Source organism: Acromyrmex echinatior, chromosome 3 (assembly GCF_024713525.1).
Source record: "Acromyrmex echinatior isolate Ae372 chromosome 3, ASM2471352v2, whole genome shotgun sequence".
Taxonomy (NCBI): Eukaryota; Metazoa; Arthropoda; class Insecta; order Hymenoptera; family Formicidae; genus Acromyrmex; species Acromyrmex echinatior.
Window position 1 is genome coordinate 15,331,652 of NC_141854.1, and position 15,831 is coordinate 15,347,482.

The following is a 15,831-nucleotide window of genomic DNA, read 5'->3' on the forward strand; positions in this document are numbered from 1 at the left end:
TAAGGACTATAAATATTATATAATCGGTTCTTATTTTAATATCTTAAGATGCTAATTCTGTGATTGACTTCATAAGACTGTACTTAAATATAAGACTCAACTATTATAATAATATTAATCTTTGATTTATATATGATATTTTAAGGTTGTACTTAAATACGGTCTTAAAATATAAGAATCTATACTATAAATATTGATTATAAATATTAACTTATGAATATCTATAATCGGTTCTTATTTCATAGTCCGTTCTTATTTCAAGTTAGTATCTTAAATAATGTCTTAAGATACTAACACGATTTTTTAATTGGTTCATACTATTTTAAAATTTTATTTAATAAAACTATCTTAAATAAAAGAGACCACTATGAATGTCGGCCTATGACATTTTTTAATACAAAATTGTCTCGCGACTGCTTTGTAGATCTCATAACTTATTGTATAATCGGTTTTTTATTTTTATTTAAACATTATATACTCTTATTAAACCTTTTTAATTCAATATTTGCTATACTTTTTCATAGTGAAGAATACCAAAACTATAAACATTTACGATTACTAATTGCAATACCAATGTAATATTTTAACAATGTAAGTGTTAACTTATATACTCCGACATTGGCTGATATTGGCACTTTTATCTTCTTTTTTTATTTGTTCTTAAAACATTTTTTATTTTCATTTGATTATTGTTTAATCTTGATGTCATAAACTAATCACAAAGTCTTATTTATTCTTAATAAGACAATCTTGAAATAAGAATGGACTATTAATATTAACTTGTGCACGCGAATTTTAAGACACCAGTATATATGATTAGCAATACGTAGAGATAAATAAGATTCATATAAAAAAATAGATATATGTATATTTATAAAAGATAAATGATTTCATAAAATTCGTAAATAATATTACATTATCGTATTACTTTTTTGATAACTCCTTGACCCTTTACGATGAGTTTACAACATATTTCATCGCAACGCACTGCATATATCAATTAATGCTTTAGTGTTTCACAAAGTTTAGTTCGTAACGATTCTTCTATTAAGAAACTTATTAAAACTGATAGCCACGCCGTTCCAAGCATCAGTTCTTCTGCGTCGTTGATCGAAGGACAACTGAATCATTTTAAAAGAAAGTTTACTAATTGTTTATATTTTTTAATTTTTAATAATAAAATGTACACGCAAACAAATCAAATGTTTAAGAAAATAGAAAATAGCAACTCAGCTTCAGATAAGGTAATTATAAAAAAATTATTATTATAAAATAGCACACACAAAACAAGATGTATTATTATTTTTTATAATATACTTTTTAAAATGAAATGCTAACTATTTTGTAGAGATAATTATTTTTTATTACAATGGTTAAATATTCAACTTACTTGAACCGAGAAGAATAGAAAAACATTTATAGGATATAAAACGTCTGCTTTTTATCATAATATAATTTTAAATATATGACTTTCTCTTAAAATATCTAATGCTGTGGTTGTATGCTCCCTATTATTTATATTTTGTATTTTAAGTACAACCCACCTCTAAAAGTTTAAGTTTATAGGATAATTTGTAAATAAAAGCAATCAAATTAAACTTATAACTAATAATATAACCTATAGAGAGAGTACAATATTTAATAATAAAAATATATATGCTACTTCTATACTGTATTGTATACATTACTTGAAATGTACATAGAACAGTTTATAAACAGAAACAATTTATAATTATTAATTTAATTTATAAGTATTAATTTAATATATAAATTATTAATTTAATTTATAAATAATAATATAAATTTATAGAGAAACAATATGAACTTATAAAGATATTTATAATATCGCGTGGTTTAAAATTTATAGTTTAAAAATATCGTGATTTGATATTATTGAGTGCAGAGAATCTACTAATTTTATTACATTCTAAAAATATGTTATATTTTTAAATACTATACTACGCTGCTTCTAATTGTAAATTAATATAAAATTAATACAATTTTAATAAAAAATTTTAATAAAACTTCACTAAAATATTTTTTAAATAACGTTTTCTAAAATAAATCAAATACTTTTGACATTGAGATTTCAATATATAAATTAGACAACTATAATTAATTATATCAAGCATTATGTAATGTTTAATGCTTTGTGTATACTTTACATAAACAGATACACAAAATTTTAAAGAACAATTTAATTTTGATTCAATATACGTACCATCGTATCGATCGATGTTTAAACATAAAAGATAATGAAATAAAATTAATTGTTGCGTGTTGGATTTTTCGAGAACCATATTATTAATCAAACAACGGAACCCTCAGTGTTGCGTACTTTTAAATAAAATTGTATTTTATAATAATGATAAGATTCTCAAGAATTTCTTATGTAGACTTTCTTAATATAATAATTATTGTTTTCTTATACACATAATTTATAAATGCAATAACAATATAACGATAAACGAACAAATAAGAATCGATTTTTTAAGAATATGAACGTATAAATATTATTAATTAGAGTTAAATACATACATAATAGAATCTAAAAATATTATTATATGTTTCTTATATTGAGCCATCTTCAGATATTATCCTTCTCTCTCTTTTTACATTAGTTACCATCGTCAAAGAGATAAAAAACATGATGTAATGTATTCCAATTTATGTAGTAATCTTGATGACTGTTATGTTGATGGAAGATGTCTGATACTCACAAACGGTTAAATAGTTGATTGTTATGGAATTTCATGATGTTCATAATCGCAGTTATTGTTTCGTATGAACATTTCGTCAAAATGATTTTAAAATGTATAAAAGAAATGACAAAAACATCAGTTAGACAATGATAATAAATATATCCACAGTCCATATGAAAAACAAATTAATTTTATGCAAAAAGCGAATCCTCCAAAGATATTATTTTGACATTCGATACAGCAGATCAACATTATTTATAAATGTCAGTGAAGCAATTTTTTTCATTTCAAGCAAATTACACAGAGAAATCAACCTTGATTTCAAAACTGTTCTCCAAAATGATGTAAGATCTTTCCCGGATTACAGTATACGAAATTTTTATGATTCTTTTTCATAATAAAAATAACTTAATTGTCTATAAAATGAGTTCTTGTTGTTACTGTTATAATACGTACGTCATACTATTTTTATCTACGGATATTTATACATTTTTTATACGTATGTAAAAAAACCATTATGTATGCAAAAATTTTGACATTTATCGGAATTATCATGCAATACTTGATCAGAACAGGAGGGGAAGGTTCTTGCTATATATATATATATCGTTTAATCATAGTTTTAATTTGTCTGCCGTTCACAGTTTATTATAGCGACACGTGAATATTATTCGAATTTAAAAACCGCTATTATTTAATCATAAAATGACAATTGTAATGGTACCAATGGTATATGTTTTTTAATAAACAAAATTATTAATTTTAAATCTACGTACACTTTTACATATTCAAAAGTATACGGAAAACTTTCTTATCATGTCTATCCATTTCCATGAGAATATTTATTGAATAAAATATTAGCTATAAATATAACCACAATATAACTCCTTTAAAATAATAATTACAATTTTTATCAAAACATTCGAAAATCATGAAATATCAACATATTAAAACGTTGACTTTTACGAATAGAGATATTAAAATATTCTTATAAAAGAAAGATTTATTTAACGCATTATAATTAATCTTGAATATAGTGTCAGCCAAAACTACTCTATGGCAGAAATTATATCAAGGAAGATAGAAATTCGGCCTTCACTTGCTTAATTTTTTCTCCAAAAGAAGAAGATGAAGTTGGATCGCTGGGAAAATATCTTCAGCTTTTCGTCGTAAGTGAAATTTCATTGATCAAACGTATAAATTTAAAGAACACATATGAGATTAAGGGCACACATTATTTTAGAAACACAAAGTGAATCTATTGCATATTGAGTCCAGAAGTTCTCTTCGACGACCAAACAACTATGAATTTATGGTAGACTGTGCACCGAGTGGTAATATAGCTTCTGTAATTGAAGCTTTACAAGATCAATGCAGCTATTTTTCGATAATCTCTAGGTAAGAGTTACATTTATATTTAAAAATTAATTGTAATATATGTTTCAATTTTTCTATTATAATGATCTTGTTATAAATAGCAACGTTGTCAAATTATTTTTTAATAATTTCGTTTTATTTATTAATTTTTATTATTAATGTTATAATAATTATTTGACAACTTTAGTTAAATTAATCTTAAAATTGACTTTTATCTCATATTCTTAAATTTGTTTTTTTTTGTAGTTAAACTGCTATCTATTTACTTGTAAATATATTTTCAATTAAACAAACATGTACCACAGGCAATAACTTCAGAATTATTTCAAGTTAGAAACAATTTTATTCTTATTAGAATAAAAAGTATTCACAAGTAAATAGCCAATACTTTAAGCATTTATATTATAATATTATTTAATAAAATAATTTTATTACAAATATTTCAGATAAATGTTACTGCCTTTAAATATAAATTATAAAAATAATTAACTTTTTATACAGATTGAGAATTATATAATTACATTGATCTGTTTTAAATTTTCACATTAATATTATTAATCTACTAGGCTAAGAATCTACTTGATAAGTAAAAAATATTTATTATTCATTTTTTTTTATTTATTAATTATTAATTACTTTGTTGTAATATATGAAACTATAACAAAAGTTTATTTAACTCTTATAGTCATTTCTTTTAATTCTCATTATTGCAAAACAAAAGATTTCAATCATCTCTATCAATTCACCTTCTTTCATAATCAATTTATGCGTTCTATTTCATCAAGACATATCGTACATATTTAAATTATTCAATATTTATGTAAACAATAAAATTGTGTATTACGTACATAATAATCCAACAAGCAGAACAACAAGTCACGATAACATCAAAATGATGTCATTTTGACGTTACCGTGACTTGTTCTACTTGGGAAAATTAAAAGTAAATTATTACATCTTTTTAGTGATCACAAAGATAATATGAATACTGTACCATGGTTCCCAAGGAGAATACGCGATCTCGATAAGTTTGCTAATCAAATTTTATCTTACGGTGCCGAACTTGACAGCGATCATCCTGGTTTTACGGATCCTGTATATAGAAAAAGAAGAAAATTTTTCGCAGACATTGCTTATCATTACAAACAGTAAGTCCTAAAGAACACACAAAACTATCAACAAAAAATCAAAATAACATCAAAATGACTTTACTTTGATGCTTAAAGCTCAATAAACAATTAAATTTTGTAACAAAAAATCATCACTTTGACATCAAAGTACATCATTTTGACTTTTTTTGATGTCATGTTCCTTGGGATAGAACAGGAGATTGAATATCGTATTGTAAAAATATATATATATTATTAGACTAGAATTATTAGAACTTAAAAGACAAAAATATTATATGCAATATATGTACCATATTTTAGCGGACAACCTATTCCAAAAGTGGAATACACGCCCGAAGAAATAGCTACGTGGGGCGTAATCTTCAAAAATTTGACTAAGCTTTATCCAAAGTACGCATGCAGAGAACATAATCATGTTTTTCCACTACTTATCGAAAACTGTGGCTATCGAGAAGACAATATACCCCAATTGGAAGATATATCCAACTTCTTGAAAGGTAACATCTCATTAACATTTTTAAATGTATGCAGCTGTGGAAAAGAAAGTTTTATAGTTAATTTAATTCTGAACATCTTTGCGATAGTATCCGACTTTTCGAATGCTTTTCCTATTGCTTCTTTATGATTAATACGTTCTTTATGAAAAATACGTACATTTAGTACCATTTCTTAATATTTGACGTTTCAATTGAAAAAAAATTTACAATATCATTCATTTTTATGAAAGTTATAAAAAAATCGAATTGGGTTGAGTATGCTATATGTCAATGTATTATTTTTATAGTAAGACGTTTAAGAATTTTTTAATTATATCAATGCCAGATAGCGTAAATTCTATTTGATCAATTTTTCTTTTTTTTTTATCTATATCACAGAATCAATTTTTCTTTTTTTTTTTATCTATATCACAGAAAAGACAAATTGTTAACTAGTTGACAGCGCAATTCAATGGTATAATTTTATTTTTGTAATCGATTTTCTACTTTTTAATCAATTTCTTCAGATTCTACGGGCTTTACACTTCGCCCAGTGGCGGGATTATTATCTTCACGTGATTTTCTGGCTGGATTAGCCTTCAGAGTGTTTCATAGCACGCAATACATACGACATAGCAGTAAACCACTTTACACACCGGAACCGGACGTATGCCATGAGATTTTGGGCCATGTACCACTCTTAGCTGATCCATCTTTTGCACAGTTTTCACAAGTTATCGGTTTAGCGTCCCTTGGTGCTCCAGATGAATATATAGAGAAACTTGCAACGGTATTAAAACATCTTAAATTTAAAACTTGTAATGTTTTATAGCCATAGAACTATAAAAATATACATAATCGATTATGGTGTAAAGATTTATGATAATTCAAAGACTAAAAAAAATTGTAACTATACTATTGTAAATTCGATTTTCAATAATATTAGAGTTTGTTAATAATATAAAAATAAATAAAAAAAAATACAAATAATATATCAAAAGTTACTTAAAAAATAAATAGTGTTAAATTTATTTAAAATATAATTTTATTTTTATAGTGTTTCTGGTTTACGGTAGAATACGGAATATGTCGACAAAATGGAGAATTAAAGGCATATGGTGCCGGTTTACTCTCATCTTTTGGCGAATTGGAATATTGTTTGAGCGGCAAGTCAGAACTTCGACCTTTTGATCCACCGAAGACTTCATTACAAAAATATCCGATAACAGAATATCAACCAGTATATTTTGTTGCCGAAGACTTCGATGATGCCAAGCAAAAGATGATGTAAGTATAAGAACAATAAGCAAATGTCGCAGATTTCGTTCTTATCTATCTTGCCCCATGTCACACTTATTTTCTTCCTATTTTATAGCGCGCAATATTGGCAATACAAAGATATAACGCATTTTGTACAAGATATATCGCGCTTACTTACGCATAAAATGTATCCTTGTTTGTTTGCAGTTATCATGTAAATCTACAATTTATGTAACAGTTCCAATTGAACACAAAAAGAATTGTTAATATTAAATAAAAGAATAATAAATTTTTTAATTTTAGAAAATTTGCTCAAAATATACCAAGGAAATTCGGAGTGAGATATGATGCTTATACACAGAGTATCAGCATTATTGACAGTAAACAACAAGTGGAAGCTCTTGTAAATAATGTAAATCAAGAATTACAAATTTTAACGGATGCGTTAAAAAAACTACACCATTAATTTTATTTTGTTATTTTTACATATGTTTTAAAATAATAAGTGTCACAATTTATGTATAAAATACTTATATAAAAGGATCATTTTTTTTAAAGAAAGAAATTAAAACACTTTTAAATCTCAATATATTAAATAAATATTGTACATCATATACATCTTTATAATTTTTGTTAAATGTAATAAATGTATATTAGTTATGACAACGTAAAAAAAAAAATTATACCATTAGGAACAATAAAATCTTGTAGAGACACTTCTTAAAAAGTAATTATTTAATATACACTTATTTCAAATGTTATTATGTGATACGAAATTGTCAATTATGCGATATTGTCAACTATATGATACGAAACTGTCAACTATGTTATACGAAATTATCAACGTTGCCAAAATTATTTATATCAATTAACATTAATTTTGTATTTCATATTCTACGCAAGCGTTTGAAGAATATTGTCATCACATCAATATGGACGCAATATGGAATCGTAATTTGATCGATTTTACTGTTTTTTGTTCTATAATGTTTTTTGTACATTAACGGTATTTATATCAAGTAATAATTAAAAAATGTTATAGCAATCTAAGATACATCTATATTATAATACATTAGATATGTATGAAAATGATAATATTATACATGTACATACCACAAAATATATATTATTTTTATCGCCATTAATATTCAAATATATGAATACACACACACACACACACACACACACACACACACACACACACACACGCACGTACGCACACCCTGTTTCGGAAAATATGGAGGTTGGTCCCTTCTCCGTTGACTTTGATAACATTTACTAGAAAAACAAATTCAATAAATATACCTACACAAGCGTGATGATTTCTTTCGATTGTAACTATCTCATTTATTATAAAAGTTTACAATTGTTTAAAACAATCAAATTATTCTCAAAAGATTATCAAAATTTATATAAAAATTTTATATTAAATATAGTATACTTTTACTTTCTTAGTAATGTTCTTCTTAATGGTATCCAATAAATATGTAGATTCTTTCATTATATACTCAATATTACTGTTACATATTATTGAGAATATTTGTAATTTTATCACTATACACAAACAATTAACTCAGTATCTTTTAAATATTTAATTATTTAATCTTTTTCCAAAATAGATATGTAATTTAAGAATCTATTTTTCTGTATAAAAATATAAATTACATTCTCAAAAAAAATCAGGTTAAGCAAAACGTAACAATTATTATGTGCAGAAAAAAAATATTAGTATCTGTAATTTGGAAAAAAAGTCATCAGACTTTAAATTAAAAAATTTTACTTTAAGTGAAATTTAAGTTAATGTTCCTTATCAAAACTTAATTCTTTGCAAAATCATTTTATAATAAATATAATTAATTTTTATAAATTCTGATTTTATGTAAAATACATATTTGCACAATAATACTTTGCTTTATATTGTCTCATATATTAGTTTCTTGAAAATAAAATTAATAAATAGTTCATTATATTTATGTATATAGAACTCTCTATAGACCATAGCACAAGAAAATAAAGATACAATTATAAACAAATATACAATGGTAGAGTGAGAAATAGCCAATATATAAAAACTTGTACACTATTGCACTATATCAAAATTCTGTCACAGTTTACATAATATTTGGCTGCTGCTATTATACAATGAACTTACTATAACTTTTTACAATTAGAATCTTTTTGTACACATGCAACATATAACATTTTTTACAAAAATTGCATCTTTCTCCAGAAGAAAAAAGAAAAAGAAGGACAAGAAAAAATATATGTTTATATTTTTTTTACATAAAATATTATCTACTGTTTTCTTTGTATAGTACATGCAATAAATAAACAAAACGAACTTAAAAAAACTTTGTAGAGTTCTACATTTAAAAAAAAGAAAGTTTTTGTTCATACAGTTAAAATATCAAAAATAAAAGAGAGTCTTTTTTAATTTTGCGATGATCTCTGTTGTTGATTTGAGGACGCCTCCATGTTACTGTAGATCATCTCGGCCTGTTGTAGACAGATCTGGAAAGGCACGAGACCGAGACTGGAATTGCTACCTTCCTGTTGCGATGACCCCTGTTGTTGCTGTTGTTGTTGTTGTTGTGGTTGTGGTTGCTGTTGCTGCTGTTGCTGCTGCTGTTGCTGTTGCAATTGCGAATGCTGTTGGGTTTGAATTATAGCGCCCACATTGCCATGCGTCGAGCCTGGTGACGGATTCACTTGTAAAGAATGCGAAAATAATTCCGTAGGCACTATAGGCACTGGTACGGTAATTGGTATGGGAAGCACATTTACGCCTTGTACACTGTTGGATGTGGATAACTGCACGTTAGTATTATTTGTATTACACCGATTTGCTTGTTGACACGGATTTGATGGATTATACGGTATACCAGCCTGAAATATAAATCACAAAAGATTTTTTAAGCAGATAGTTAAGTGAATAACTCTAATTTTAATGTTCAACACAAATAAAAAGTTTAGAAAGCAAAATATGTAAAAAGCATACAAAATAAATAAAAGCATGTCTCAAATAAAAATAATCAGTTATCCAAAAATTAAAGAGAGAAAGAGAGAAAGAGAGAAAGAGAGAGAGAGAGAGAGAGAGAGAGAGAGAGAGACAGAGAGAGTTAGACATAATTTCTTATTTAATATATAAATATATTTAAAAGATACAAACATTCAATAATGGCGTGAGAATTCCATATCGAGCGATAAACAATTGTTCTGAAACCCTTCTTAATTCTTCCTGCTGATGAACAATTAATTGCTGTAACTCTTCATGCTTCCGTTGCAATTCATCCTGTATTTGATTTTGCGCAGAAGTCATTACTATACCTTGCTGATGCAATATCTGAAAATATCGAGAATACAGTAAATAAAAATTTTCATAAATATAATTAAACTGTTCCAATTTATTCTCAATTTAATGAAAATTAATCAAAATACGATTGTATAATAAAATTTGTATTGTGTGTTAAAAATTGTATGCAATTGGAAACAGAAAATTGTTCATTTTATATAATTGTGCAATAAAATAAACGCAAACATGTAATTAATATTAAAATAAAACAAATTATTTATTTCTTTACCTCATGAGTAGGTACAGTTGACAGAATTGGAGCAGCAGGAGTTGCAAATTCGGTTGTAACTACCGATTGCAAATTAACCGTTGCATATTGCGTGGGATCCATAAAATTAATACATGACTGATTAACATCAAGTTGATGTTGTGGCTGTTGCTGTAATTGCTGCTGTTGTTGTGTTTGTTGCTGTTGCCTACTGTCAACCGAAGCTATTGGTTTTGACACAACAGAACTGCTTGCAGATGCTGCGTTCGATCTCGATCCATGTGTTATTTGCGAGTGTGGTGAACTTCGTAATGAGACAGATATTGAGGACGTATTGGAATCGTCACCGCGATGTCGGAGATTAGAAGCGACTGTCAGTGACTTCGATGTTCTCGATGATTTGGTTGACCATTGCGTTAACGGTGATTGACAAGATGCCACCTATATATGCGTAAAGATATAAATCAAAGATAAATACCTATTACATATACACACAAATACAATAAAGTTTAAATGAGAAAAATTTCTGGTTGAAAATGAACAAGTCAAAGATATCTGGCTATATTAATCAAAATTCTAATTAAGATAATGAGATTTAATTATGATAAATATAATTTTTTATATGATCAGAATCTACTGGTTCGTTCGTAGTTTTAACTAGAACTTTTTCTCAATGTAATAAAATACGTTCTGAAGCTTTTATTCTTTACATTTATATATACGCATTTATTTTATCTTGTATGATTAATATCGCAATAATTATGAAATATTCTATAATCGCGCGTCATCTGTCGTCTTACTTGTTTTACGGGCAGTAAAATATCTTGATTTTGCGTTTTGTCATAATCCCCCAATTCTGTACGCAATTTCTTCATTACATCGACATAACTGATCACGTAATGCGTGCACACAATGAATTCTGGTTTTGAGTTCCACTGATTGTAGGTAATGTAAAATCTAGTTTGTAACCAAATCCATTGCTGACCTTTCGTGAGGAATCTATAGTAACAAGACGTTCCTTCACCTTTCTGCATCACTAAAAGATAACACGATTAATAATCATCTGCATGATCGATTATATTTTTTTAATACTTACAAGATTCATGGCACGTAACTACATTATCTAAATCATCTACGTGATAATAATCGTAACCAGAAGTGCCTAAAACTTCAAAAGGCAGATATCCGATAATAGGCGGAGCTCTGTGATCCAAAAATAGAAATTTCCATTCGAGACTATGACGAGATGTGAATTCTGACTTCGTACTATCTGTCACGGATAATTCTCGAATAAGCTGAGGAGTTTGCAAACGTCCCGTACCCACGAAAACCAATCTGCAAAATTAAACGTAAATATATTGCTATGCGATTTTATTTTTATACTATGTATATGATTAGCGATAATACTTGTTATCTGATCCGCTAGTATTACTAAGTTTCTGACTTGGCACTAGATTGTCAACATCGCTATCCATAGCAGAACCTGTAATAACATAATATTCTTTAATAAAACTTAATTTTAAAGGATTTTTCCGGAACTAACGATGTGTTTATTAGATCCTCTTAATTATATCTTTTACGTTACATTTGCAAATTAAAAATATTATTATTAAAATAAACTTAGTATTTATTCTTTTTTATACGTATAATAATTATAAATTTTATCATTTTGAGATTAATTAATGTCTTTTAGTCAACATAGATTAAATGGATCAAACCCAGCATTGTAACTGTATTATAAATTTTGACATTAGCTCTAAAGTGTTAAATATAAAGTAATTTGATAAAGACAGATTTTATCACATAAAATTACTTAATAAATTTAAAATTTTTAAGATATTTTACTCACGAAAGTATCCGATAAACTGTACAATTTCGTAGATAGATTCTTCCCGAAAATCGAGTCCGCCTCTTTTGATATGACACGTAAAAGAAATTTGATCCTCTGTCAATATAAAAAATTTAATAAAAATCACATAAATTTTCTAATTTCTAATAACTATAAAAAATACCTTTTTTTATACTACGTCTATCTCGTGTGCTTCCGGGATTCAACAAAACATTGTATAAATGTGGTTGATCTTCTTGATATGTTATATCGTAAATAGACGTGTTTTCTAATTCATTTGGAAGATACCCAAGCAAAGACGTAACACTTTCAGAGACGTAATAAATATGTCCGTTTGAAGAGAAAACCATTATAAATCCATCCAACGCCTACATTTATATAAATGTATATTAGTAAACATTCCTAAGTAATAAATTTTCTAATAAATATTACAATATTGCAGAATTCATCTTAGTCTAGTTATCATCTTAGTTTTATCATCTTATTCATCTTTTATGACTTTGTACATACAATTTTACCTCTAATATAAGATGAGTAAATTCTTCATTAGAGAGAAAAGACGGTTTCCAGTCTTCTTGAATCTCATGTACTCTCGACCTAACTGCTATCTCTGAAAATAAGCAACAATATATTGTAATTCTAAAAAATGATATTTAAAAGTTTATCAAATAATTTAAAAACAAAAAGTAACTCGTTTACTAGAGTTTACTAACTCTTAATAATTTTAATTAGAAATATTTGAAAAGATATTTTGGTTTCAAATAGAGTATTGTAAAGAATATTGCGCGTACCATTATGGTTCTTTAGAAATAAAATTGTCGACTTCAACACCGTAGATTTATCCATTTTCCGCGCATTTGCACTAACCATACTACCGAGTTCGTTTACAAGCATGTTAAATTGATCCCTGCGTTTCTTTTCGCTGAGATTACGCGATTTTCTGAAAATATTTATACGTTTAATATTTATTATGACAAACATATAATAAATTGCGTAAGAATTTTTAATATGTTGTTACCGTTTTGTATCATCTTTATCATCAATATCATCATCCATGATGTCACTGAAGGCAAACCGTGTTCTTTAAGTTAATATAGTAAAATTTCTTGAAATAAAATTATGCAATATTTTACTTCTTATATGGTAATACTGCTTCTATAAAGAGGGAAGAGTGTTGAAATGTATTATTTTTATATTGTTATTAATTACTGTTACTTGAATTAATTACTGTTACTTGAGTTTCGCTAATTTATTTTAAATATACATTTCGTATAAACATACATCCAGAGAAAAAGTTATTTCGATTTAAAGAAATTTCAATTAAAGAAAAAATTTCTTTTTTGATTTGTGAAAAAATTTCTTTGATTTAAACATTATTTTTTAAAATTAAATAAAATTTTTTCATAAATCCAAGAAATTTTTTTCTTTAACTGAAATTTCTTTAAATCGAAGCAACTTTTTCTTTAACCAAAATTTCTTTAAATCGAAACAATCTTTTCTCTGGATGTATAATATAAATACTTAAAATGATAATTTATTTATAATTATTTTTCAACTTATAAAATTTAAGAACAAATAAAAAACAATATTTATTACTTTTAATTCATAAATAATATTTCATACTTTGCTCTAATAAACTATTTTAGCTTACATAACAATAATAATAAAAACATATATGTATATATATTGTGCTCTAAAAAAAATTATTAAATCTTAATACATATTTCTTTGAATAGTACTAAATAAACATTTACTTACAATAAATAAATATTCAATTGATAAAAAAATGATAATTAAATCAAATTAATGGTTTTTGTATCAAATAAATATATGTTTATGTTTAGTAAATATTTACTTAAAATTATTCGAAAATATTTATTGAAATTTAGTATTTTTTTCAGTGTACATAAAAAAATCTAAAATAAATAGACATGTGCATTTAAAAAATACACATTTGTATTAAATATTTATTAAAATGTTAATTGATGCAGTATATGTTATGCAATGTGCAAATATTGTCAGATTAATGGCGCTTACATCTCTTTTTGTATATTTAGATAAATATTTTTCCATGGAATAGTTTTCAAATACTATGCGATAATTGTAACAGTCATATAGTCATTACAGTCCACAATAAAGGAATAGTAAAACTCGTTCACAAATATTAAAAAAATATTTCAATCAGTAGATTGGCATCCAGATGAGGCCGAGATCAGTCTATAATAATGACACATGTACTAAAAAGTGTCATTAAATTTTACAATCACATTGAAATATCCACACAGAGAAACCCAATAAGACAATTTATATTGTAGGAAAATGATCGTCAGTAACCAAACGACTTTTAGCTGCACTGAGAAGAAAAATGTTTAAAGCTCTCCCTACGAGAACATCCATAACACATTACGTTACATTAAGTACTAATCGTAAACTGAAGTCTATACGTAACAGTAAATTTACATCATAAAGAAAATCATAACGTAACATTAAATATTACGTTATGATTGTCTTTATGCGTAAGTCGATATTTTTACTGTCACGTACAAGCTTCAACTAACGATTCAGTGTTTAACGTAACGTGTTACGGATCATGTTCTTGTACGGAGAGCCTAAAACATCTATCTATCAGCGAGAATCGAGGTGTCTCACCCACTTCGATTGAGAAAAGGGATATCCGTGTGAAACAGCCCGCCGTGCATCAATTATACATGCATTATTGCGCACGTATGCGCACGAGACCGCACGGAAATTTTCACGAGACCTCAAGTCGAGGAAGTGCGTTGGATCTTTCGAGTCTTCCGCCAATCGTTCCTCAATGTCGTATTCGGCCGCACAAGGTGACGTTTTTCGTTGAAAGCACCGCCACATTTTTCAGAAAAAACACTCCGCGTCACCATCCGTCGCGATGGTGATTGACGACGGTCGCTCCGATTTTCACAACGCCTCGGAGTAAATTACGCGATCACGCAGGACGCTGCAACGGATTGCCGACTATAGCGCCTTGCATCGTCACACTCAGGTTCATTAGCCGCGCTGCCGAGCCTAATCGATCGTGAATGTAATCGCGAGATTTTACCGCGATTCCGCACGGCGATTGCGAAAACCTATGCGGAACACACGGAGAGTAGGCCAAGTAGAAACAGACAAACCAGACCTGCCAACCGCCTCCGCAAAAGTCCCCTTCGCTCTGTGAAAATGCGCGCTGATGATGCTCTATTTGATAAGAGTTTATTGTTTCTCAATTAAATCTGTATTAATTACAGCTTCCCGATATCTCAATTTGTTTTCGCACCCGGTGACTTTAAAAATAGAGCATTAATATTTTTATTTCGATAACTGAAACGTTTTTGAAAATTGATGGAAGGTAGAAATCCATCCATTTCTGCTGCAGAGCTATTTTTATTTTTAAAGAATTAAATAAACTTTGTCTCTTTTTTTTGATAGAGAAATAATTGTGGCTTCAGAAAAACTTGAACT

General features: G+C 27.2%; 2 protein-coding genes across 17 annotated transcripts; one reads left to right on the top strand and one right to left on the bottom strand.

Moving 5' to 3' along the window:
• Positions 1–1,001: 1,001 nt before the first annotated feature.
• Hn (phenylalanine hydroxylase) lies at positions 1,002–8,086 on the top strand. 2 transcript variants are annotated; one of them, XM_087404744.1, is made up of 8 exons: positions 1,002–1,244; positions 3,740–3,871; positions 3,946–4,100; positions 5,045–5,227; positions 5,510–5,706; positions 6,213–6,475; positions 6,743–6,972; positions 7,249–8,086. In XM_087404744.1, exons 1-8 carry the CDS (start codon positions 1,182–1,184, stop codon positions 7,409–7,411), a joined length of 1,386 nt encoding a protein of 461 aa, XP_087260870.1. In that variant the 5' UTR covers positions 1,002–1,181; the 3' UTR covers positions 7,412–8,086. The 2 variants fall into 2 exon arrangements, with proteins under 2 accessions (XP_087260870.1, XP_011060137.1); XM_011061835.2 differs by lacking the exon at positions 1,002–1,244 and adding an exon at positions 3,318–3,431.
• A 1,108-nt stretch (positions 8,087–9,194) lies between these two features.
• On the bottom strand, positions 9,195–15,505 carry Clk (circadian locomoter output cycles kaput protein Clock). 15 transcript variants are annotated; one of them, XM_087404739.1, is made up of 13 exons: positions 15,116–15,205; positions 14,392–14,591; positions 13,373–13,509; positions 13,146–13,294; positions 12,873–12,964; positions 12,518–12,722; positions 12,355–12,450; positions 11,913–11,988; positions 11,602–11,840; positions 11,306–11,541; positions 10,527–10,946; positions 10,115–10,288; positions 9,195–9,831 (listed from the first exon to the last, which is right to left on the bottom strand). In XM_087404739.1, exons 3-13 carry the CDS (start codon positions 13,408–13,410, stop codon positions 9,376–9,378), a joined length of 2,181 nt encoding a protein of 726 aa, XP_087260865.1. In that variant the 5' UTR covers positions 13,411–13,509; positions 14,392–14,591; positions 15,116–15,205; the 3' UTR covers positions 9,195–9,375. The 15 variants fall into 15 exon arrangements, with proteins under 15 accessions (XP_087260865.1, XP_087260866.1, XP_087260857.1 ...); XM_087404740.1 differs by having other exon boundaries at positions 14,392–14,571; positions 15,008–15,140; XM_087404731.1 differs by having other exon boundaries at positions 14,392–14,707; positions 14,899–15,137.
• Positions 15,506–15,831: the final 326 nt, after the last annotated feature.

What these genes read in the sequence shown, in the direction of transcription:
- Hn (XM_087404744.1), top strand. Translation starts at nt 1,182, where the DNA reads ATGTACACGCAAACAAATCAAATGTTTAAGAAAATAGAAAATAGCAAC. An exon ending in GCAACTCAGCTTCAGATAAG is followed by an intron (nt 1,245 to 3,739) that starts GTAATTATAAAA and finishes TCTTGAATATAG; the next exon opens with TGTCAGCCAAAACTACTCTA. An exon ending in ATATAGAGAAACTTGCAACG is followed by an intron (nt 6,476 to 6,742) that starts GTATTAAAACAT and finishes TTATTTTTATAG; the next exon opens with TGTTTCTGGTTTACGGTAGA.
- Clk (XM_087404730.1), bottom strand. Translation starts at nt 15,053, where the DNA reads ATGCACGGCGGGCTGTTTCACACGGATATCCCTTTTCTCAATCGAAGT. An exon ending in ATTTCTAAAGAACCATAATG is followed by an intron (nt 12,965 to 13,145) that starts GTACGCGCAATA and finishes GCTTATTTTCAG; the next exon opens with AGATAGCAGTTAGGTCGAGA. An exon ending in TTCTCACGCCATTATTGAAT is followed by an intron (nt 9,832 to 10,114) that starts GTTTGTATCTTT and finishes TTTATATTTCAG; the next exon opens with GCTGGTATACCGTATAATCC.